General features: G+C 55.8%; 1 protein-coding gene across 3 annotated transcripts; it reads left to right on the top strand.

Moving 5' to 3' along the window:
* Positions 1 to 238: 238 nt before the first annotated feature.
* MFSD2A (major facilitator superfamily domain containing 2A) lies at positions 239 to 22,381 on the top strand. Of its 3 annotated transcripts, none has more exons than XM_044997834.1 (14): positions 241 to 419; positions 2,952 to 3,077; positions 4,682 to 4,806; positions 12,154 to 12,277; positions 12,834 to 12,912; positions 13,704 to 13,876; positions 14,490 to 14,580; positions 16,162 to 16,283; positions 17,072 to 17,155; positions 18,466 to 18,549; positions 19,064 to 19,176; positions 19,592 to 19,735; positions 20,376 to 20,552; positions 21,638 to 22,381. In XM_044997834.1, the coding sequence occupies exons 1-14, from the start codon at positions 330 to 332 to the stop codon at positions 21,690 to 21,692; spliced, it is 1,587 nt and encodes a 528-aa protein (XP_044853769.1). In that variant the 5' UTR covers positions 241 to 329; the 3' UTR covers positions 21,693 to 22,381. The 3 variants fall into 3 exon arrangements, with proteins under 3 accessions (XP_044853770.1, XP_044853769.1, XP_044853771.1); XM_044997836.1 differs by lacking the exon at positions 241 to 419 and adding an exon at positions 529 to 570; XM_044997835.1 differs by lacking the exon at positions 21,638 to 22,381 and having other exon boundaries at positions 239 to 419; positions 20,376 to 20,556.
* Positions 22,382 to 22,777: the final 396 nt, after the last annotated feature.

The following is a 22,777-nucleotide window of genomic DNA, read 5'->3' as shown; positions in this document are numbered from 1 at the left end:
AAGAGCCTGTTGTCAGCTGCTCATTTACCAAACAATCTGGGCTAGAATTTCCCACGCCGAGTGCCCGCCTGGGGCTGAAGATTGTGAGCGGGGTTGTGTTGCCTTGAGTCTGTTCTATGCGGGTCTCGCCAAGGGGAACGTGGGTTGGCTGGGCCCGGGAGGCCGGGCAGGGGGTGTGTCCCTGGAAAAGGGGAGGTGATAGGGAGAGAAATTAAATGCAACCAGCCCAGCCTGGAAACGGCCCATTCATTCATCCCGCCGCTGCCTGGCTCCAGCTCCGCCCCGGGCCCCACGCTTGGAAGCTCCCTCGCAGCAACTTTCGCGGGACCATGGCCAAAGGCAAAGGGGGGCAAAGCGCTTCGTCCACCGGGCTGCTGCAGCCCAGCCTCCTGCAGCAGGGCGAGCCGCGGCGCCCCAAGGTGCGGGGCTGGATGGAGCGGGGCGGGAGCGGGGCGGCTCCCGGGGAAGGGAATCGAGGCGGGGGGGGGGTATAAAGTTCCCCTCCGGGAGGGAGACACGGAGCCGGCCATGGGGCGAGAGCCGGCCCGGAGGATGCGGCTGGACGTACCGGTGTGTAGCGCCCCCGCACCCCGCCCGCCGGGTCGGAACCGTGGGGAGGGGGTCGGCCAGGGGCCGGCGGCTGCTCGCTGGCCGGGGATGCGGGGAAGCCCCGCTCGCCCTTGGCCGCACCCGGCCGGCTGGAGCTCGGGGATCGGGCGCGCCGCTGGCTCCGGCCCAAGTTCATTCATCAGAGGCCCGGGCAAACTTTTCTTAAAGGAGCCGCGTCCTTTCTCCGCAGCCGGTTCCCCCCGGGCTGGAGGCGGCCGGGCGGGGGTCCTGGGGGAGGCACAAGGCGATCTCAGACCCTCCCCGCCAACCCGCCTCGTGGGTAGGGGGGCTTCAGGGCTGCTTGAAAACGAACCCCCCCCCCGCTCATATGCCTGGCTCGGCCCGGCTCGGCTCGGCTCCAGAGCCCCTTTGGGCTTGGGGCCGGGATCGGGGCTGCGCTGGGGCCTGAGGCTCTGGTCGCTGCTGGCCCGGGCTCTGGGGCTTTGTTCGCATTGAGTTTCAGTCTCTGGACAAACTCCCGGAGGGGGGAGTGGAGTGTGTGCGGTGGTGGGGCGGGCGGGGGGCGGCTGTGTTATCACCCAGCCTCTGGGTGCACCAGGGAATGGTGTGAGGTGATTCCCTTTCACAGCCAGAGCTGGTGTGACACCGGCCTGCTCCTACCAGCCGGGAAGCCTAGCACTAAGCGCTTTATAGACCGCTTGTTATCTTCCCGGAGCTCTGCACACATCCTCTAATCCTTGCAACCAACACCCCTGCCAAGTAGGTAAACACCATCCCCTTGATACAAAGGGGGAAACTGAGGCACCTGCCCAAGGCCACACAGTGACTCACCATCCCAGCCTTGCCTGCTTAGCCCTGCGGACAATAGACTGCCTAGCTAGGGGTGCTAACCCTCCAGAATTGTCCTTGAGTCTCCAGGAATGCGTCCAATTGGCAACCCCGTGCTGACCAGGATTGTCTGATTGTTCACTTGTATTCCCTGTCTGTCTGTTTCTGTCGTCTGTCGATTGGAAGCCAGGACGTTTTGTTCCGGGTTCGTACAGCACCAGGCGCGATGCGGCCCTGGTCCAATAATAAAAACGATTCTCTCCCAACTGGCCTGCTGGGGGTATTGCCAGAGTCCGTGTGGTGTGTCTGTGTTGTGTAAAGTGGCGAACTAGCAACTTCATCCCCAGGAAAATTGTCGAGGCATCTTCTTTCGCTCCTGGCAATGCCACATTCCCGTGGGAAAACGCTGCGTGTGCCATCAAACCTCCTCCCTGTTTTAATTAACCCAAATGCCCCAGGGCTTTGCCTGCCCTCTCTGTATGTTTCAATGCAGCTGTAGCTCCAATTTGGTGATGGTATCAGTTTGCAGAATTAATTTTTGACGTCACGCCTGTCCGTAGCTGGCCTGGGGGCTCTCTGCTTCGTTTGCATCTCCTCCCCAGGGGACCCCTCCATCTCTTAGTTGAGACCCATCATTTTGAGAGGGCCGCACAAACCGACGGGGCAGGGAGCAGGTGCCCTGGTGTGACGCTCCGGATTCTGAGGCTTTCATTGAGAGGCTGAGGAATTGCACACGCATCGTCTGTCCCTTTTGCCTGCGGATCATTGTAGGTTCAGAGGCTCCGCCAGATGTGAGAAGCGAATGGAAACCGCTCTGGCTTATTCTGTGTGATGGGCAAACCCAGCCCCCTGTTAGCTGTAAGTCTGGAGGCGCTGAGCCTGTATGTTCACTTAAACAAGCAGTTAAATACAGTCCAGCCTTCTGGAGTATGAGTAGTGGGAGAAATTATTTGGATGCTGCTCGACTCTCCCTTGAATTCCAAGGCCTCTGTTTAAAGTTAAGGATCTGGCTAGTTGGCGTGGATTCTGGATGAGGATGAGGGAACGAAGAGCCTGGGAGGGATGGCCGGCCGGGCTGGATTTAAGCAGGGGATCTGAGCAGTCTGTATTCAGTGCTAGCGGGGCCTTAAAAGCCACTGAATCAGGCTGTTGAAATCTGCTCTCTGTGCTTCCCTTCCTTGGCACGTTCAGTCAGAAGCGCTGATCGGTGACCATGGAAGGCAGTAAGGTCTAGTGGTAAGAACAGGGGACGGAAGTTAAACGAGCAGAGATGGGACAAGCTCTGTATTGTCCTGGATAAGTTGACACCCGTTCACCGTGTCCTCGACTGTCAAACCGAAACGTGAGGGGCTGTTCCGTTCTTTACAAGCGAAGCGGAGACCTGTGAGCAGGCGGAGCCTGGAGGGCTGTTTGTAAGCTCTGTTGTGGTCCTAGATTGCAGGTGGACATGGGGGAGCGATTGAGGGAGGGGGAAGCTCCCTACACTTGGCGGTTGTTGCTCTGACTTTCTAGGGCCAGGCCTACTAAGCTGCTGCCTTTCATTTCTTTTGCAGAAGGAAAGTAAAGAGAAGCTCTCTGTGTGCAGCAAACTGTGCTACGCCGTCGGCGGCGCTCCCTACCAGATCACTGGCTGCGCCCTGGGATTTTTCCTGCAGATCTACCTGCTGGATGTCGCACAGGTAATTCTTTCAGCCAGGCTGGCTTGCCTGGCGCTGAGTAGCCAGCGTCGGGGTAATACCTGGGGGCTCTGGATGCAAGCGTGAGATTCTCTTAATCCAAAACGCATCCAGTGGGATCTAGTCGTCTTATGTGGCTATTTTTACTTTGACTTGATCTCGGGACACGGAGCTTAGCAGGCTTATGGTCTCCTGTCAGCGGAAGCACTGGATGGAGAGAGATGGGGGGTGAGGTTCCCTGATGGGCTTTTCTACTTGCCCAGCAGACTGAGGTTCCCTCTATGTATAAAGCAGAGCAGGTGCCTGATTAGAGAGATGCCTCCAGGCTGTCTGGCTTATAGCTGAGGCGCTTCCTTTCCTAGGAGGTGTCGCATTGGGGGGTGCAGGTGTAGGGGCTTGCCATTGGCTTAATCAGCTGACTGCTGGGAGGCAGCTGAGGGTGAGAGGTGGGATTTAAATACAGGGTGCTCTTGTGATAGGTGAGTTCAGAGCTGAGTGTCATATGGAGGGGAACTCCTCCCTCCCACCCCCAGGGCTTTCCCACACAGTAACTTTCAGTGTTGTCTTAGAATGAGTCCCAGATTAGCTCTGCTCCCAGTGCTGTGTCCCTTTCAGATGGGCTTTTAGCAGGGAGCGCCCTTGGGATGGGGGGGAGTGACCTGAAATTCAGGTGCCTACATATGGATTTAGGTGCCAAACTTCAAGCCAGAAAATTCTGCTCCGCATTTCTAAAACGCTCGCAAATTCTCCTCCCAGAAAAAAGGAAGCGCGGATCAGATTGGAGCGATTTCTTCAGCGGGCTTAGAGCTGGGTTCACAGTTGCTAGCGTTGGGGGGCAATGTCTCCTGGGTTTTTACTCCCAGCTTTGCCGCCGATGTCCTGGGTGACCTTGTGCACCGCTCTGTGCCTCCATTTTCCCCATCTGTAAAATGGGATAATACTGACCCTCCTCTGAGTGTTAACATCTAATGACATCTGTTATGTGCATGCCAAGTAGGAGCATTGGGCCGAGATGCTCTTCTCTTTCTGGTGCTGATGGAGGGTCTGGTGCTGGGATTGGTATCTGCAGAGAGCTCTATATCCTGATGGGATGGTGGGTGTGGGTTGGGAGGGACGCTGTTGCTGGCCATGTTTGTGGCATGTTCTGGATGTAGCTAGGATGGAAAGGTGATGGCTTCTCCTACATCCTTGTCTCCAAATGGGATTGTGGGCAGGCCAGGGGACAGACTTAAGCTGACACAGGACACTGGAGGTGTTTAGTTGGTGTCTGTTGCAATGAAATTGCCAAGAGTTTAGTGTGGAATGGGTAGGATGGGATAGACTGAAATCCTACTTCCAGCGGCAGGCTGCCTCTACCAGCCCCTAGGGTAGCCATCTCAGAGGGGGAGAAGGGTCAGATACTCCCCTTGCATCTAAGCCACCCTGGAAACGTGTGGAGGAGGGGCCCATGTGCACCTGCTCCATTCCCAAATGCTAAAGGTCGAGGCTAAGATCTTCAGGGAAAGCAGTCAGCCGGGGGAAGGGGCTTTGACAGCCTCGGGGTCATGGGGTCTCTGGCTCCTTTGCAAGGCTCTCCGAGTCAATGCTGTCCTCTCTTTCTATAACAGCTGGACCCTTTCTATGCCTCCATCATCCTCTTTGTGGGTCGAGCATGGGATGCTATCACCGACCCCATGGTGGGCTTCTTCATCACTAAAACCCCCTGGAGCCGCCTCGGACGCCTGATGCCCTGGTAAGGGAAGCTTCTTGGAGCTGGGGATTTTGAGGTTGGGGCTCAGCAAGGACTAGCTTGGGTTCCCTGGGACACAACGGCAGCAGGGCCCTTCCAGGTCGGCTCTAGGATCCTGGGGGCTTTCTGGAGAGTAGAGTCTCGCACTGGCTACCCTGCATTTGCCTCAAAGGAGGGTTAATGTTCTCCCCGTGTTACATGTGGGGAACCAGAGGCGCAGCAGAGGGAAGGAACTTGCCTGAGGTCGCACGGAGAGTCCGAGCTGGGAATAGATCTCGGGTCGGTGCGTGTGTGGGGTGAGTGGAATGGAACAGACGCTTGGCAGTCAGCAAAAGGCTGAGTAATCCGTAGATGGCTTATAAGTTGTGAGAGATGCCTGACGAGAAGAGGCCCTGGGGACAAGGAGGGGAACTCTATTATCTGGGGCTTTAGCCTTTTCGCAGCCTCCAGATAGGTGAGAGGGGAAACCTTGCCGTGTGGGGATCCGTGAACCCAGCAATCGCTAGTGAAGTGGGGCCTCGCTCTCCCAGAAATGACTCGAGTTCCGCCGCTGGTTATTGACCCACGTGCAGCTGAGTGGCTGGAACTCCCTGGGGTGGGGCCGCGGGCAAGGACTGGCAGCTGTGCCGAGCTCTGTGGCCCTGAGCGATAAGAGAATGCGCTTCTGGTGGCGGGCACGCTCCCGGGGGGGGGGTTCTTTGATGGATCTTCGGGGTGACTTTTCTCCCTCCCCCCTCCACCCCCCCGATCCCTTGTGACAGCGGTGGCCGCTCCTCCCAGCTCTCCTGGGAAGGGGTAGTCTGAGCACTCAGCTGGCTCTTGATAAGTCAGACCCTTGATGATTTGTGGATTGTGGTAGTGCCCAGAGGAGATGCCCTCCCCTCCCCCTGGGCAGCCCTGTCCACGACTGGCAATTTGCCCCAGGCCCCACAGGGGACCCCATGAGAATATAGTATCTATAGTATTGCAACTCTTTATGGAAGGGCCCCCCGAAATTGCTTTGCCCCAGGCCCCTGAATCCTCTGGGTGGCCCTGGTCGTGGACCGGGTTCCATTGCGCTAGGCGCTGTATGAACACGGGGGATACGGGGCTGGGGGACCGAGAGAGCTTTGTAAAGTCAGCTGCAGGGGAGGGGACACGGGGCTGTAGATTGGCATGTGAATCGTCAGGCGGAAGGCACAGTGTGTTCTTTTGTCGCGGGGCTGGGACACGTTGTCGTTGGGGTGGGAGGAGGGGAAGGTTCCTCCGGCTTGTGTGTTGATATAGATACACACACACACTCTGCAGCTGGTGAGACGTGTAAGTTGGTACAGCTGCTGTTATTGCCACCTGCCTGGCGGAACGGGGGGCGCGGCCCCGTGAAGGAAACGTACAGAGTTCCCCCCCACTGCTCACGACTGTTGGGCCGTGCTAGCAGACCCGCGTGTCTGATCCACGCGGTTTCTGAAAACCCTGCTAGAGATCAGTGGACACCAGGGCTGCTACCATTGCAGGAACTGAATCCGTGTCGGCAGCGGTGGGGGATTTCCAAGAGCAGTAGCCTGTTCTGAATCCTCCTCTTCGGAGACGCTTTTAGCTGTATGTTCTTCTCCATGGAGCTGGCTGGGGGTGGGGAGGAGTCTGGATAGGACGTCGAAGATTATTCAAACCAACCTCACCCCCATCCCAGCATGCACTGGGGCTGAGTCCCCTCTCATCCGTGTACATCAGGCGTGACTCCACTGAAAGCAATGAGAACTGGGGATGTAAAACCCATGTCACTGAGAACAGAAACAGGTCCTCCACTTGTCACTATGGGCTGCCCATTAGACCCTACTGTCTCCGGGGGACAGAGCCGCAGGGCTTTGCTCAAATACGCGTGTTGCGGGGTGTCAGGCTTGGCTTTTTGTCCAGACGGGTTTCCTGGCAAATCTGCCCTATGCTGGGAATGAAGCAGTTGGAAGGTGAGAGCTGCCTGTCTCCGGAGCAGCAGGTGGCATTGCAGGATTGTCCATCCTGGCCATTCAGGAGGGGGTGGTGTGTATTGGGGAGGGGGTGCAGCCAAGACTGTTTCTGATGCACCTGTTACTTCTGCAGCCAGGGTCAGTGGGTTGCGGAAAGTCACGTGATTTACAGCTGATTCTGCAGGGGGAAAAGCAGCAACTGGAGACCGGGCCTGAGTTGGCAGCAGCAATACGTGTGCTTTCCCCTGGCTAGATGTTCTCGCTTTGCGCTTCTCTGCCCGCCCACTTTGGCGAGCGGGACTGTAGGCACTTGCACGGACAGGATACGTCCAAGAGAAGCAGGGTGGGGATGGCTCAGGGGACTGAGAGCATGGTGAGGGGAGGCAGCACCTTCCCCCTCTAGGAGCCTGGGTTCTAGTCAGCTGCAGGGTGCTAGCAACTGAAAACCGTGGCTCGTTGGTCTCTGTTGAATGAGCTGGTCATGCAGGCAGGTATCTGCTCACAGAAAACAGCACTACGGGTCGGCAGAGAAATTAGGGCTGTGTCCGGGGGCTCGATCTCCACCTGCTGCCTCTCTGGGTGAGCATGGAGGCACGTTAGCCATGCAGTGTTCGGAGGCTTGGCCTGCATCTGCCCTGTGGCTAAAGAGCAAACGTCCATCTCCAGGGCAGTCGATCTAGCACCTGGCAGCATTGCTGGATGTCAAGTAGAGAAGGCAGGTGGGGGTGGAGGAGATGGGGAGGTGGAAATTAGCGGGACTGGTCCTTTTCCCCACAGACGGCGGTGGCATCCCTCTGCTCCCTGGGGTTCTAATGGAAAAACGTGGTGTCCTGTTTTTGTTGATCTAAACCAGGCTTCACGCATAGACCAAAAATAGTTTCCCTCCCCACTGCGTGTGTTGTGAGGTCTTAGGAATTGGAGGAATGGCTGTGAGCGAGGAGCGAGCAGCTATCTGGGTGGGCTCCAAGGCAGAGCTGGCAGAGGGCTGGTCTTTAATAGCTCTGTATTTGAACATCTAGAAATGCTTGGAGTCCTCTGGTGTGCTCCAGTCTCATGCCTTTAAGGCTGGGCGTGGGGAGATTGGTCACAGGGGACTTAATATTCACATTCCACTGAACGATACTTGCACCCTTCAAATTGTACTGGGCCTTGGAATCCTGCCTCACTGCTACGGCAGGGGAGCAGCATGTCTGCTAGTTGAGCATGGTGGCTTCTATTCGTGGCTTTTACACGTGTTTGCTCTGTGTCATTGGGCAAGTAGCTGGGTGCCCGACTGTGCCACTTTTTGGTGACCCTAAATAGCTAGAACTATAGACCGTCCCACTGACTTAAACGGGACTCCCTGTGCACAGGCAAGGGTGGCCCAGCTGGGGCCCTCTCTCACTGTGTATCTCAGTTTCCCTATCTGTAAAATAGGAATGATACTTAATTTTTCATCCATATAGCCCCGAGATCTCTGCCCTGTTAGTTTGTATAACTTGCTTTTAATGAGCCCTGATCACCCGTCAACATCCTCTTATAACCTGCTTCATAATAAACAAGGCAGATCTACCAAGGAATTTATTGGTAACTATTCTAAATATTACCCCCAGCTGTACCCTTTTAATCTGTGGAATAAGGTCCACTTGGTGGGGACATCTGGCCGTAATTCTGCTGAGTGTGGTGACAAGGGGCGGTGCTTGTGTCCCCGGAACCCAGGATAAAATTGTAAGCTATACAATGGCTTGATAGTTCACTTACCAAAATAAAATAAAATGTCCCTCTCTGGTGCCCTCTTGTTATAATTTTAGTCTCTTAAACTTGGATTCCCCTTATGCTCCCCTGTGCCCCCAAATTCATCCCACGTGGATTTCCTTCTCTGTTCACTGAAGTCACCCTAACAGCTGTGCCAGCCCGCAATGTGCTCCCTCTGATCCGAGCGCCTTGGGCTCTCAGCACCCCCTTTATTTAAGAGGCCCTGTTGCAAACCTCAGTTGCAGATAACTCAAGATCTTGTGTCCTATCCCCAGACCGCGGCTAGGGAAATGATTCTGCTCAAGCAGAGGAAACAGTTAAAGATTAAGGGCGGGGGTGGGGGGTGCCGCTTTCAGAGGAACATGCCATCCCGACTTGGCCAATGGGGAGGCAGGGTGTGCGGCATAGCATGGTGGAGTCTGTTTCAGATGTCTCAGCTAATTGCCACAGTCCTGCTCAGGGGTTACTAGGAGTCAGTCTCCTGGTTGGAAGCTGCAGCATGAGTGGTGGCTGCGGGGTGGGAGGCAGGGTGAGCTGATCTACTGATTCCTTAGCTACCCAGCCCACGCACATGACTCTATTCCCAGATGCCCAAGTGGTGGGGTGGGGGGTGGGGGGGAGTCTGTCCAGCAGGCATCCGAAATGTACCCTTGTACCCCTGCTGCACTGCTGGGGTGCCCCCTCCGCAGCAGGCCTGGGAATGTGTTTGCTCCCAGAGCTTCGGATCTGTGTAAAAGTTTATGGAAATTCTGAATGACTCAACGTGCCCGAGACACGATGGGAGAGGAGTGGCTGCCGGGCTCTGTGCTTTCCACGGCTTCCTGGCCTCGTCATCACACTCTCGCCTGCTCCCCGCCCCATGGAAATGACCGACGCAGGGAAAAATGTGAATGTCGGGTCATGTATTTCCCCCTTTCTCCCCTCCTGTGGCTGCTGTAATGTGCGCTTAGATACAGTGTCTCACACCCTGGGAGTTTAAATTTAACTCCCTGTCTTGCCATGTCAATCCAGAAAGGAAAGAGACCCGTTCTCCTCTCCGTACCGCAGGAAAAAAGAAATCCGGATCCTCTCTCGAACTCCTCTGGGATTGTAAACGCCATGAGGCTGGGACTGTCAATTGGCAAGGGCAAAACCTGGCCCAGTGAGGCAGAGTCTGATGGGGGGCTTCTAGGTGTTCCCACAGCCTGCGTGTTTCAGTCCATTTCCCCATGGGACTGACCTAGTCTTAGCTGCAGCATTCGGGGTGGGAGTCGCTTTACTCCAAAGAAGAAACTGTTCCCTTTCTCCCCTCCTCCCCCCATTATTGGGTGGGGCCATTCAGACCTTCCCAGGAAAAACTGGGATGGATCAAGGTACCAAATTCCTGGGGGATTCTGCTTGTCTCTCGCCTGGTGGGTTCTTGCTGGTGGTGCCGTCCTCCCTCTGAACCAGCTTCCCCCTGCCCCATCCCACTCCCCTGTGGGATACAGTGACACCGAATGCAAACTGGAAAGGCCTTATCCCTGTTACTGCCTGACCTCCAACGGGCCCCGGGAGCTGTCTGTCAGTCCCTGCGGTGGAGGTGACCTTTGGGTGGGGGGACAAATCACTCCCTTCGCGTGATTGTGAGGTGGGAGGACCCCCCACCCTTGCCCTTCTCCTGATGTGGGGAAATCTCCTTTGCTCTCTCTGGGTAGGTTTACGCTGGAGGGATTTTTACCTCCATTTCCTTAGTCGCCAATTAACATTCGCGCCCTTGTAAAGGCGGGACGCTCCCCAAGCACTTGGTCCCGGGGACAGCAATGTGTGTGACTCAGCCGAGCGAAAAGGATAAAGGTTTGGGTTGGGGCTGATGGGCCGTGCCCAGCCTCCGAGCTGCTGCAGTATCCCCAGGTAGTGCCAGCCTGCTAAGCTGACTGCAGGGTAGAGGGGAGGATTTGGGCTCTAAAACCAGCTCCCGTTTCTTGTTCTGGCTAGCGGTGAGCGAACCAGCTCCCTGGAGCTCTGCTGGCGGGTACTGTAGGTGTAGGGAGTCGCTCCCGGAGCCTGACGCAGGCTTCCTGCTTTCAAGTCCACTTCCACCTCCCTCTCTCCCCACTTCGGGCCGGATCAAAGGAAGGACCCGGCTAGTCTCTGGGGTCTGAAGATGAACTTTTCCTTTGCTAACCGATGTCTGATGTCTCTGCTTGGGGAAATGGGCCTTATCCCACCCTCCCTCAGGCTGGAGGCTTGATTGGTGTGTAAAATACTCCGGGATCCTTGCAGCTGTGCCCTGCTAAGACAAGCCAGGCTGCTTGCTGCTCAGCCTCTGGGCGACTAGGATGTGGAGGGAGGGTTTGTTGCCCGAACTGGTTACTCCACCCTTGTTCCTGCCTGCTGGCTAGCCAGGAAGGGAGAGAAGGCTGCCGAACAAGCTCTTGCACCTCCCCCTGTGCCAGGGACAGAAGGAGAAAGTAAGCATGGAAATGGTGCCCTGTCCCTTCATCTTGTACAGACGGGATGGGCAGGGCAGGATCCAGGCCCCAAGGAGTTTCAGGGTCTCTCGGACACTGATCTGCCTCTGCTGGGAAACCGTCTCCTAGCTGCATGTGCCGTTTTGTAACAGCAGCATCTAGAGTCTTAACTGGGAGCAGGGCCTGTTGTGGGCTACGAAAGCAGGTGATGGTCCCAGAGCGCTTACAACTTAACTCATTTAAATATGTTCTGTGGGAGCAGATGGGTTCTCAGCTCCTTGCTGTGCCCCATCCCTCACCCCGTTCCGGCCCCGCATCATTTCACCTCCTCCAAAGAGACAAACCGTTGACCTGACGTCCCCTCGGCTTGTTCGCCCAGCAGCCCCGTGCTGCTCCAGGCAGGGGATTTGGTCTCCGAGCTCAAAGCCTTTCTCCGCAAACCTCAGTCAGGGCTTTATCTCTTGGCTCTCGTCTCTCTCCCCATCTCGAATGTTCTGGGTTTTTAAATAGCCCCTTTGTGGAGAGGGCCGGGGGGCTGAGGTCAGGATTGCAGCACACAGTTTAGAGCAAGTAGGGGAAAGATTTAAGACCAAGCGCTTCAGAGGAGCCTAAGGGGTTTAGGTGCCCAGATCCCTTTGAAATTCAGTGACAAGTGCCTAATTGCACATTGAGTTGTGAGCCAGCAGTCAGGAAGGGGAATCTGCCTAGGAGGTTGGGTCCTCAGCCACAGTACCGTGTTAGGGCATCATGGGACCAGCATCCTCCCACAGGGCTCATGTGATGTGGCATTCAGTAGTCTCTGGCTTCGGGTTAACTTGGGGTAGTGAGGTGGCGGCAAGAGGAAAGCATCAGAGGACGTGATCAGTCAGGCTGGAGGACCCTGTTAGAAGCACCCATGTCCCACTCTGCCTGAAAAGCTGCTCCTGTTTGATTAGATACAGAAATTCGTATGGGCCTATCTTCTGCATTTCTAAGTACCTACCCCCATGAAATGGACCAGTGGTCCAGCTACTAGACCATCTTGTCTCCAGTGGTGGTCAACGCAGGGTACTTCAAAGCGAACTCCCTGACGTCATGCGCCCGGTTGCACAGTATTTTCCCCAAGGGCTGGAACTGCTTCTTGGAGTGGCTCATGTCCTGCAGCTTGAGGAGCAAGGCCCTTGTATCAGCCCAGCTGCTGTGAGGGTGGATGCTTGTCGCTGTTCATGCTGATGTCTTTTCTCTCTCTCATTCCCCCAAAGGATCATCTTCTCCACTCCATTCGCTGTGATCTCCTACTTCCTGGTATGGTTTGTGCCAGACATCTCGAGTGGCCAAGTGATGTGGTATCTTCTCTTCTACTGCATGTTCCAGACCCTTGTGACGGTGAGTCCACCCTCCATGCACACAACTGGACTCTTTTTTTTTTTTGGGAGGGGGGAGAAGCCAACCTTTTCTCACCTGCCCGATGGAGCCAAGGAGTGGTGCCACAATGGCAGGGTTGGCACAAGCCACCCTGAAAGGAGTGAGCGGCTGAGAGCATCCATAAAGGCTGTCCTTGGACCACCAGTGTCATCTGGGTTTCCCGCCGGCCTGATTCTACAACTCACAGACGTGCCTCTGGCCATGGGGGCCAGCTTGTTGGCTGATCTGCTGCGGGGACCGGAGAGGCGAGACAAGTCATAGCTCATCTCCTCCTCCCTCCCCCAGTTTGGGGGACCCCTCCAAGGCCAGCCCTGGCTGGGGTGGAGCATTACGGAGGGGAGCGAGGATAGTCTGTACCTGGATGGAATTTCCTTCCCGCAAAAGAATCTTCCAACCCACTCGACCTATGGTCTGCTGTCAGCATCTCATTGTGGTCTGTAGCATGAATTCCCTTGACCTCTGTGCCTCGAAGGGTTAACTTTCTCTCTCTTCCCATCCGCCCCGTTTCTCCTTGCAGTGTTTCCATGTTCCCTATTCAGCGCTCACGATGTTCATCAGCAGGGAGCAGAGCGAACGGGATTCCGCTACCGCCTATCGTAAGAGCCCTTCCCATCTCCCTTACCATTGCAGTGTCAGTGCTTTTCCCCCTCCCACGGCTTGGGTGCAGCCGCAAAAGTGTATATGTTCCCGGGGTTTGGCTGCTGGTTGCTGGGAGGCAGCAGGGTTCTCCATTACATACCTTGTCCACTACATGTGCAGGCGTGTGGGGTGGGGATGTTCCCTGCTGCTGCGGGATGTGTATAAGATCTGCAGGTGTACAGCCATGTGTCAAAGCATGTTTGCACATGTGCACATTAGCAATGAGGATCCTGTTCTGAAAGTCTTCCAAAGCTCCCTGTGCCTCTCTTGCATTGCACCTCTCTCAGATCCCACTTATTAGACTAAAGGGACTCTTGGTTTAATAGCCACGTCCAACCAGCCTCGTGGCATGAGTCTGTCTGGACGGGACTCTGCCTGCTGGTGCAGTGGTTTATCCGCCGGAGAGCACAGTGGCTAGAGCAGGAGACTGGGAATCTGGAGCTCTTGGGTTCTGTTCCCAGCCTTGACGCTGAGCGGCTGTGTGACCTGGGGCAAATCCCTTCCCCTCTCTGTGCCCGTTTTCCCTCAATGGGGGATACCTTCCTCCCATAGGCTTGGAGATCTGGAGAAGCGACTGCTCTCCTCTCTGGCTGGGTGGGCACAGTGCGTCACTTGATGGCTTTAACGTTAGGCATGTGTAGCCATCCAGATGTTTGCCTCTGGAGGAGCAGGCATTAGCAACCGCTCTCCTCACTCTGCTGGGCCAGGGCGTTGACGCGGTAATGACCGGCCTGGCTCCTCTGTTCAGGTATGACGGTGGAGGTGCTGGGCACCGTGCTGGGCACGGCCATCCAGGGGCAGATCGTGGGCCAGGTGGACACGCCATGCATTCAGGACTCCCGCCTCCTTGGCGTCACTAACTCCTCGGTGGCCATGGAGGAGGTGAACGTTACCCGTGATGCCGGCTCCCTCACAGACACGGTAAGTCTGTGGCACCCTGGCCGCTCATCCTCCCCCTGCTCAGGGACTCTCCTCTTTCATTGCAGCCTCTCCCGCGCTGCCTCAGCCGGACTCTGGAGGCAGGAAAGCGTGTGAAAATCATGTGCTGAGTCGCTTTGCCCTGCCTCCAGAGAACTCCCTGCAGCCTGAGGCTGGGTCCCACTAGCTGCTGTGTAACTAAGGAACTTAGGGGTACCATAGGAACTTGGGGGTACCTATCCCCATGCAACAGGTATGGAGCTAAAACACAGTAGAGCCTCGTGGGTCATCGGAACTGGATTCAGTTGCAGAAGCAAATCCAGGTGCTGGTAGGGTGCATGGTCCCTTCGTTTATGGTGAGAACTGGCTGCAGAGAGGGAAGTCCATTGTTCGGGATCCCCTGGCGTTATCAGGGGTGGAGCAGGGAGCTTTTTATGCAGCCCCATAGCACAGCATAGACTCTGCCCCACCCCAGTCTGTAGCGAGAGCTCCGTCCGGTTCTGCTGGAGCACGCGTGACACGGGCTGCGCCATTGTCTAGAGCTCCCCGAGAGCGGCTGGTAGAAGGGGCCTGGCGGAGCAGCCTCACTAACTGGACCTGCATCTGTCTTGCACAGAGAAACGCCTACATGATGGCAGCGGGAGTCATTGGTGGGATCTACATACTCTGCGCCATCGTCCTGTTTCTGGGCGTGCGGGAGAAGCGAGGTGAGTGCGGGAGGTGGAGGGAGTCTCTTGTGTTGGCATTTGCAATGTCCAGAGTCCAGAAGGGCTTTCCAAGCAACAGACCAGGCTGGATCCTGTACGTGGGTCATCTCGCCTGTTTCAGAGGGGTTAGAACAGTGGATCCTTAGCTACAAGTCTTTCCCCTAATCATATGGGCAGAAAGCGGGGAACAAACATGGAAATTGGGGAAATTGCAGGAGATGGGAATTCCTATTGCAAGCTGGCATCACCTGCTTTAGGCAAAGCTGCACTCAGGGTCATTCTCTGGCTTTAACCAGCCGGCCAGGAGCAGACGACAATTTTTTATACTGATCTCTTTAAATGGGCCCCTTTGTGAGCCAAGTGCCTTTGGACTGAAGTCATCCAGGCCTTTCAAACCTGAGCTGTGTTTAGAAGGCACTATCTTCAAACAGCCCCTCCCCTGGCAGGCACTCTCCCTGCTATGCTAACTGAACACACCCCAAGCTGGCTCCCAACCCTGCTCTTAGGCAGTTAGTTGGGATCTGGGAGGGAAGTTCAGCTCCGCACGAACTGGGAACGCTGCCCGTCCCACGCTGAACCGACATGCTCCAGTATGAAGAGCAGAGACCAGGGCGCTTGTTACACAGATGAAGCCCTGGAGCGGGTAGGGTTCCATTCGAGGGCGTAGGCTGGGGAGGGGTGTACGGCGCGAATGCAAAGGATCCTGTCCTGGGCTTGATGGGGTCTTGCCTTGGTTTCTTCACCCAGTTCGATGCCTGGATCCCAACTCTTGCTCCTCCCACTCCTCTCTTCCTGGCTGGTGCTGTTGTCACCTGCTTATCTGCCAAAACTAGGGCGAGTGGGAGTCCAGGTTAATGTAAACCAGGATAGGTATGGAGTGGGGGTGGGGGACACACAGCTTCAGAGACCCATTTCTTGTGTGTAAACCTCCATGGAAAGACTGTGTCAGTGGCAAGGTGGCACAGCTCACTGGAGAATCTCAAGGGGACCCTGTTACTGCAGGAAACCATCTGGGAGAACTTGTCTTCCTGCCCAGTATTTACACGTGTCAGTGTTTTGCTGCCTGGCTTTGACTGACGATGTCTGGCCTCCAATATGCTGGCTGGACTCGGGCTATTCCATAGCTGCGATAACAATGGCATTTATGGGATTTATTTCTGAGCCCAGCTGGGTTTCATCCCGCTCTCCCCACCCTTAACAGGACACTCACTGGAGCAGTGCTTTACTGATCATGGGACAAAGGGGAGCAGAGATCTGGGTGCCAGGGATTTTAGAATTTTAGTCCCAGCTCTGCCACTGGGTTGCTGTGTAGCCTTGGGTGAATCACTTAACTGGTCGGTGCCTCGGTTTCCCTATCTCTAAAATGGGGACTTGCCTCACAGGAGTGGTGAGGATGGGATGTCTCATCGTACTTGGGAAGATCACTGTTACGGGGGTCAGCGGAGGCTGGCTAATACTGAGTCTCAGGGGTGCCTTTTTCATACCCAGTGTAGTGCAGTAATGGGCCCCCTGACTGTTATAGCACTGGGGCCCGTTATGCCAGGCTGCCTAATCACCTGCTGATCCTGCTCTGCTCCCCAGATGCCTCTGAGCTCCAGTCAGATGAGCCCATCTCTTTCTTCCGGGGGCTGAAGTTGGTGATGAAACACGGTGCCTACATCAAGCTGATTGCTGGCTTCCTCTTCACCTCCCTCGCCTTCATGGTGAGGAACTGCCTGGGGAGGGACCATGTGGCTTAGAGCCCACCCGGAGGTGGGAGGAAATGCATGACTGAGGACTGTCAGATGGACCTGTAGGAGGGCAGGGGGTGTGTGTGTGTGTCAGTCAGATATCAGAAATCTGCACAGAGGCAGATAACATCAGGGTGGGCCGTCCGCCCTGATTGGAGGTGAAATATGTGCTTCTCTTCATGCTGCTGGTAAACGTGGATTGTGCCTGCTCGCTCTTTTCCTCTGCTCAGGGAACTGATGGAATCCGTATTCCATCTTCCTCCTGTCTCCAGCACCCTTCTGCCATAGCGATCGGTCCCCTTCCCAGCACGATGTGAGTGCCGGTACCTGTCCTCCTGTGACCTAGGCCTGTTAGCCCTTCTTTGACCCTGCCGCTCTGCTGGCCTGGGTCGTATTTACAGATGTGTCCGGACAATCTCTGCCCAGAGAGGGAATTCCTGAGCTGATGCACTGAGGGCAAATGGTGCTGGAATCTTAGACCTGTTTGCTGAGTCCCCTTGGAAGGGGTGGGGGAATTTCCCTCCCGCTACAATACACTCAAGGCCTGCCTACAGCAGCGGCTGCGTTCGTACAGCCCCGAGCACGTCTGTGCACTGGGTCCAGCTAGACCACTTCAGCGATTTCCCCGTGGGGTGGGTCTGGGGGCTGCAGGGAATCCCGTTTCTCTGTGGGAGGCTGTTCAGTGCATTTTCCCCCTGGAAGGGGGAATCTCCCTGTTCCGTTCTGCTCTGCTGACCTCCCGTGTCTGTTTCCTTCCCCAGCTGCTGGAAGGGAACTTTGCCTTGTTTTGTACCTACACCCTGGGATTCCGCAACGAATTCCAGAACATCCTCCTGGCCATCATGGTACGTATCGAGTGTGTGAGTACGTGGCACCCCTTCCCCCGACCCTCCCTGCCTGGGCTAGGCGGACTGTCAGCCCTTGGAGGTAGCGAGACTGTCTGTACAGCGCCGAGCACAATGGGGCCCTGATCTCCCTGGGTCCCTAGACAATAACATAAACATGAATAATAATAATAATCGCTGTCCCCTTCACCTGGCTGTCTCCTCCTTTCCATACTCGGGAGCCCACTGGTTGGTGGGGGCAGAGACTTGACTGTAGTGGTCTGAGAGCCTGACGCCGAGATGGGGAGCCCCAGGTGAGAAGCCGGGGGGTGAGGGGAGATCAGGGCTGGAAGAGCCTGGCATGTGGGGGAAGGTGACTGGAGGTTGCCTCAGGAGTGGGGGGAGAACGTGGCTCCTGGAAAGACACGGCCAGTTGGCAAGAACAGCGAGTCCTTTGTCTGCATTTGAAGCCGACCATGAAAGACGGGAGAATAAAAGCCGTGGAGGCCCTTTGTCCAAACCCTGCCATGTTTTTTCTTCTTTCCATGAGGGGGGGAAAAAAAAGAGCTCTGAGCGGTGGCTGCAGGGAGGCGCTGAATGGAGGGAACGGAGCGGATTGTCTGGGAGCCCTTTGCACGTCGATAGATGGAGAAAGAGTGGGGGAGGGGGCTGGGGGAGCATTGTGGCGTGAAACACTTTGCCCTGCCGGAAAGGCAGTGAAAGAAAGAAAACCCGCCCCTGGGTCTAAGGAAATGCAAGGGCTCGAAATCAATGGAAGCAAGAGGCCAATCCCATAGCCGAATGCACCTCCCTGGCCCCACGGAGACCCAGTGCCTGGTCTAACCCAGGATGTTGGTCGTGTCTGGCTGTAGCCTGTTGGGTCTCTTCTGTTCTAGGCTGGCTCCCGGCAAGGCAGGGGCTGTCTTGCTTCAGAGCAGCCTGGCAAAGTTGTCACGAACGTTCATCAGACCTGGTCCAGAATAGACTCTCTTGCAACACTTGCCCTCTGAGGACGAGCGGATGGGCTTTGCAAGGCTGCTTCTGTAAAGGCGCTGGAGCGAGTCTAGGTGGGCTTCGAGAAGGTCCTTTAGAGCCAGGATGGTCTTGTGGCTAGAGCCTTGTGTGGTTGAGTGAAACACCCGAGGGGGCTCCGAACCACAGGCAAAAGAGGGTCCAAATTCATCTGTCATGCATCCGAGCCTGACCTCAGGCTGACACCCCAACCAACTCCATTCCTGCTGCATTAGAGGTTAACACCTGTCTGGTGGACAAGGCATCTATGGAGACTGGTTGGCCTGAGTCATGTGTCTTTTCCCCTCTCTCTCTTGCAGCTCTCTGCCACCTTGTCTATCCCCCTCTGGCAATGGTTCCTCATGCGCTTTGGGAAGAAAACTGCTGTGTATGTTGGGATCTCGGTGAGTAAGTCTCCTGGGGTCACAGAGAGGGGCAGAGAGTGGTTTGTTGCTGTGTGCCTCATAGGGAATCCTAGCAAGTGGAGGGGAGGAAAGACCAGAGCGGGGGCTCTAAACCTCACCCCTCTAGGTAGCGGTTCCAAATAGGGTCAGGAGTGATCAGAAGTTACCACCATCACCTAACGTTCATTCACTGGCCTCTTTCTACTTCTTAGTGGTGTCACAAAGGGCACTTCTTGGTAGTCACGGCGGGGAGGCCAAGGACAGACTGGGCCATGGAGACTGAATTATCCTCTGAGCCTGGGAAGTGGGGCCTCCAGGGCAGGGTGTTGGTGGGACAGCGTTAGAGAGGTTGCGTTACAGCTGCCTATGCTGTGGGTAGATCCTACCCTATCAGCCAGCACCTCCAAGTGCTCAAACTCGAAGATGGGGGAGGCCAATGGGCTCATCAGGTCCATCTTGATTATCTGCTGCCCGGCGGGTGAGGTGACACCTCTCTTCTTTCCTGGCTCCGCAGTCTGCCATCCCCTTCCTCATCATGGTTGCCGTTCTGGAGAGTAACTTGATCGTCACCTACGTTGTGGCCATTGCAGCTGGGATCAGTGTCGCTGCTGCCTTCCTCTTGCCGTGGTGAGTGTGAGGGCTCCGGGCTCAGGCAACCACAGAACTACGATCCCGCGTTCTCTATCACTGCTAGGCTGGTAGACACCTGTTGATGCACAAGCTGTGACGTCTGGGCTGATGTCTCTAGTGCTGGGCGTCGGATCCAGGATGAGGAGATTGCTGAGGTCTTCAGCCTTCTCTTGTCAGTACACGGGGCATTGTGGGCCTTTTCAGTAGGAAGGTGAACCCACAATCTATGGCCTTTTCCCAAGTCTCTGCCCCTCTGTACCATTATTGGAGGGGAAGTAACTGGAAGTCTGTAATTTGCGGGTGGGGACCTCCCATGTCTCTGCTTTGGAAGGGGAAGTGTGGGCTCCACTGAAGACTTGAAGGTCTCCTTAGCCTCTGTCTGAGGCTCACACACTCTCCTCTCTCGTCTCAGGTCCATGCTGCCAGATGTCATAGACAACTTCAACCTCCAGCACCCAGACTCCCGTGGCCATGAAGCTATTTTCTTCTCCTTTTACGTCTTCTTCACCAAGTTCGCCTCCGGGGTGTCTCTGGGGATTTCCACACTCAGCTTAGAGTGAGTCCTTTCAGCACGCCGAGCCTGGAGGCAGGGGGGTTTGCTAGGAGAGCTGGTAGCTGGAAGAGAGAAGGAAGGCTTCTCTCAGACCCTGCAGTCTGGAGCTTCTCCATTTTTAGCTACAAAACCATGAAGGGAATTGGGATTAGGTGTCCAGAGGCTGGCACTGAAGGCAGCTCCAGGTGCATCTCCCCTGCAGCTTTTGTGCTAGGAGAGAGGCTCATTCCAAGTTCGCAGTGACGGGCTAAGTGACTTGCTCAAAGTCACACAGGATGTCTGTGGTGGAGCAAGGAGCTCAGCCTAAGCCCCAGGCTGACACCCTCATCACTGGGCTGGCTTTCCTCCATTGCTCCGTCAGGGGGATGGAACAGACCGCATAGCTGGGAGCTTCTAGACCACGGCGGCTGTTGGCTTTGGGGCTGGAGGAGGAGATGCTCCTTGCTAGATGGAGGAGGGTTGATGTGATGCTAAAGCAGCGAACGCTGGCTCAGCAGTAATTTCCCTGGGAATCCTGATCTAGCTCATGGCCGTTCTTCCCCTGAGAGGTACCTCTGGAGAGCTAGGACTGAGCTGGTGTGGAGAGAGGAGGCTGGTAATAGCCTCACGCATTTCCCTTGCTTGACAGTTCCTGTTCTCTTAGCTTTGCAGGCTACAAGACCCGGGGCTGCTCCCAGCCCGAGGAGGTGAAATTCACGCTGAAGATGCTGGTATCGGCAGCCCCGGTGGGGCTGATCCTGCTGGGCCTGCTCCTATTCAAGCTGTACCCCATCGACGAGGACAAGCGGAGGGAAAACAAGAAGGCCCTACAGAATTTAAGGTAAGGGCTGGCACAGCCCTCTCTGTGCTGCGGGGGAAGGACTGCGCTCGTTGGGTTAGGCAAGTTCCAGAAGAGAGCGGTGGGGAAGGGCAACGGTTCTCACTAGTGCCCTGACCAGCTGCAGTGCTGGGAGAACCTGCCCTGGCTTTGCAGGTGGCTAGTCCTTCAGCCCATAGGAGCTGACCATCTCTCCCATGAGGATCTGCACTTCCAGCTAGCCTCAGCACACCTGCAGCCCTAACGCACCACCTGCCCTTTGACGGGTGGCCGTGAGACCCTGCCACACTGCAGGTAGCATCTGAGGGCTGCAGCGCCGTAAGATGCCAGGGGCATAGCGTATCGCTAAAGGTGGAGCAGGACTCCCCCAGCCGCGGCGCTGCCTCCGGTACATTGCTGTGGGATGGTAAAGTACTGCAATGAACATAAATACACGTGCAGTGCTGGGCATTGCCTGTTCCCGTGGCTGCGGCGGCGCTGCTGCCTGGCTTTCTGCTACGGGAGCGGGCGGTCTCTGCTGCTTCCCCCAGGCCCGGCTCAGGGCTGCATTTACCAATTTGGTGGCGCCTGAGAGAGAGGGGCGGGGGTGCGTGTGCGCGCGGGGAATTGGCTTTACAGCTGGGCCTGGGAAACGAAGCCTTTTTCCTAGAAGGCCCCTATTTCAATCTGCTCCAGGACCGTGTTGAGAAAGCTGTTCAGCATTTCACAACCATTCGGTGGCCTCTGTTACAAGGGGGTCGGGCCTCCATCCAGTTCCTAGTGGAGGGAAAGGTGTCCACCTAGCAGAAACGGCTCTTCTGTCACCCTGCTGATAGTCTGGGCAGAGGCCAGGGGCTGAATGGGGCTGGAGAGGGGAACGTACAGTTCACTCCAGAGCCCGGAGACATTGGCAGCAAATGGGGAGACTGGCCCGATTGTTCCCATCCTGCAGCGAAGAGGAGGGCTCCCTTCCCCGTAACGATCCCTCGCTAACCCCCTCTGGCTCGCTGGCCCTCGCTTTCGAGCCCAGGGCACTCTCTGCCTTGGGATACCAGCTGGAGGGAGGGGGGCCATTCCTGTCTGATGCCCACCAATCCTTCCCTTCCCAGGGAGTTGGAAAACAGCAGCGACTCGGACTCCACAGAACTCGCCAGCATCGTGTGACCCCGGCTCCCCTCCATCTACTGTTTACACACTGGGCGTCTTTGGGACCTGGACGGGGTCGCTGCCGAGTAACCCCATTACCCGGAACTCCTGGAGATGCTGGTGATGTGCTACGCGGGGCTTTGTGGAGCATCTGTGGTGAATGTTACATGGGATCTGCGGGCAGTGGTCTCAGGCCATCCATGGGATCCATAGAGTGCCGGTAGTGTACGTTACACGGGATCTATTCAGCACTGCACTGATGTGCCTCTTAATGAACAAACACTACGCCAGCCTGGCCCCTGCAGCGCTGTCTGCAGAGCATAGCAGCCTGGGCCAGGAAGCTATTGCTCGTAACACACAGGAGAATTGTGTGTATTGTCTGCCTCTCACACATTGATTTGCCTGGTACTGCAGGCACTGAATATGGCACAGATCCTTGCAGTATTGTCTCTGGATCACTCGTGGACCCATGTGGGGCTGGTAGTGTACATTACACTGTTAATGTGAATGAGATGAAGATTAACTCACCTGTACTATCTGTAAAATAAGGACACTAATGTAGAAAGAGCTGGGTTTTTTTATAAAGTCTAATTAAATAACTTAATGATGTTGTAAATAGAAATTATTTTTCCCTATTTGTATATGTCTGTGTGGAATCCAAACTGGAACTATTAATATTAATTTACATAAAAGGTGGGGAAATGTCACCTGGATTGGTGTGAAGGATTTATTTATTTCCACCCCCCCGCCCCCTCCAGTGACTACTGTCCTTGCGAGGACACAAGGTAGCGGAGAGTCAGAGAGTGCCAGCTCTGCTTAACCATGCAGGGCACCTTGGCACCCTTCCTGTCTAGCTAGAAGGCTGATTCCAGGGCAGAAATGTCAGTGAACTGGATGAATTCTCAGTTCCCTCCCGGCAGAACTGGAGTCCTTTAGATTCCCAATTCCACAGACCTGAGTCCTTCTCCTCTAGTCACCCTGCAGGACTGACTTCGCTCACAGACCCAAGGCACTGGAATGCCTTAATCCCTGGCACTTTGAATGTGCTGTACATGCACTTAACCCTTTCCCGCCTCTCTGCTCAACACCCACACTGGAAGAAC

This window comes from Mauremys mutica, chromosome 23 (assembly GCF_020497125.1).
Source record: "Mauremys mutica isolate MM-2020 ecotype Southern chromosome 23, ASM2049712v1, whole genome shotgun sequence".
NCBI lineage: Eukaryota > Metazoa > Chordata > Testudines > Geoemydidae > Mauremys > Mauremys mutica.
This window is presented reverse-complemented; position numbering and strand designations above follow the sequence as displayed.

Bases quoted from the DNA above. Each gene is read 5' to 3' on its own strand.
- MFSD2A (XM_044997834.1), top strand. From the start codon at position 330: ATGGCCAAAGGCAAAGGGGGGCAAAGCGCTTCGTCCACCGGGCTGCTG. The intron at 16,284-17,071 runs GTGAGGAACTGC...TTCCTTCCCCAG, and splicing joins TCACCTCCCTCGCCTTCATG to CTGCTGGAAGGGAACTTTGC. The intron at 18,550-19,063 runs GTGAGTAAGTCT...CTGGCTCCGCAG, and splicing joins CTGTGTATGTTGGGATCTCG to TCTGCCATCCCCTTCCTCAT.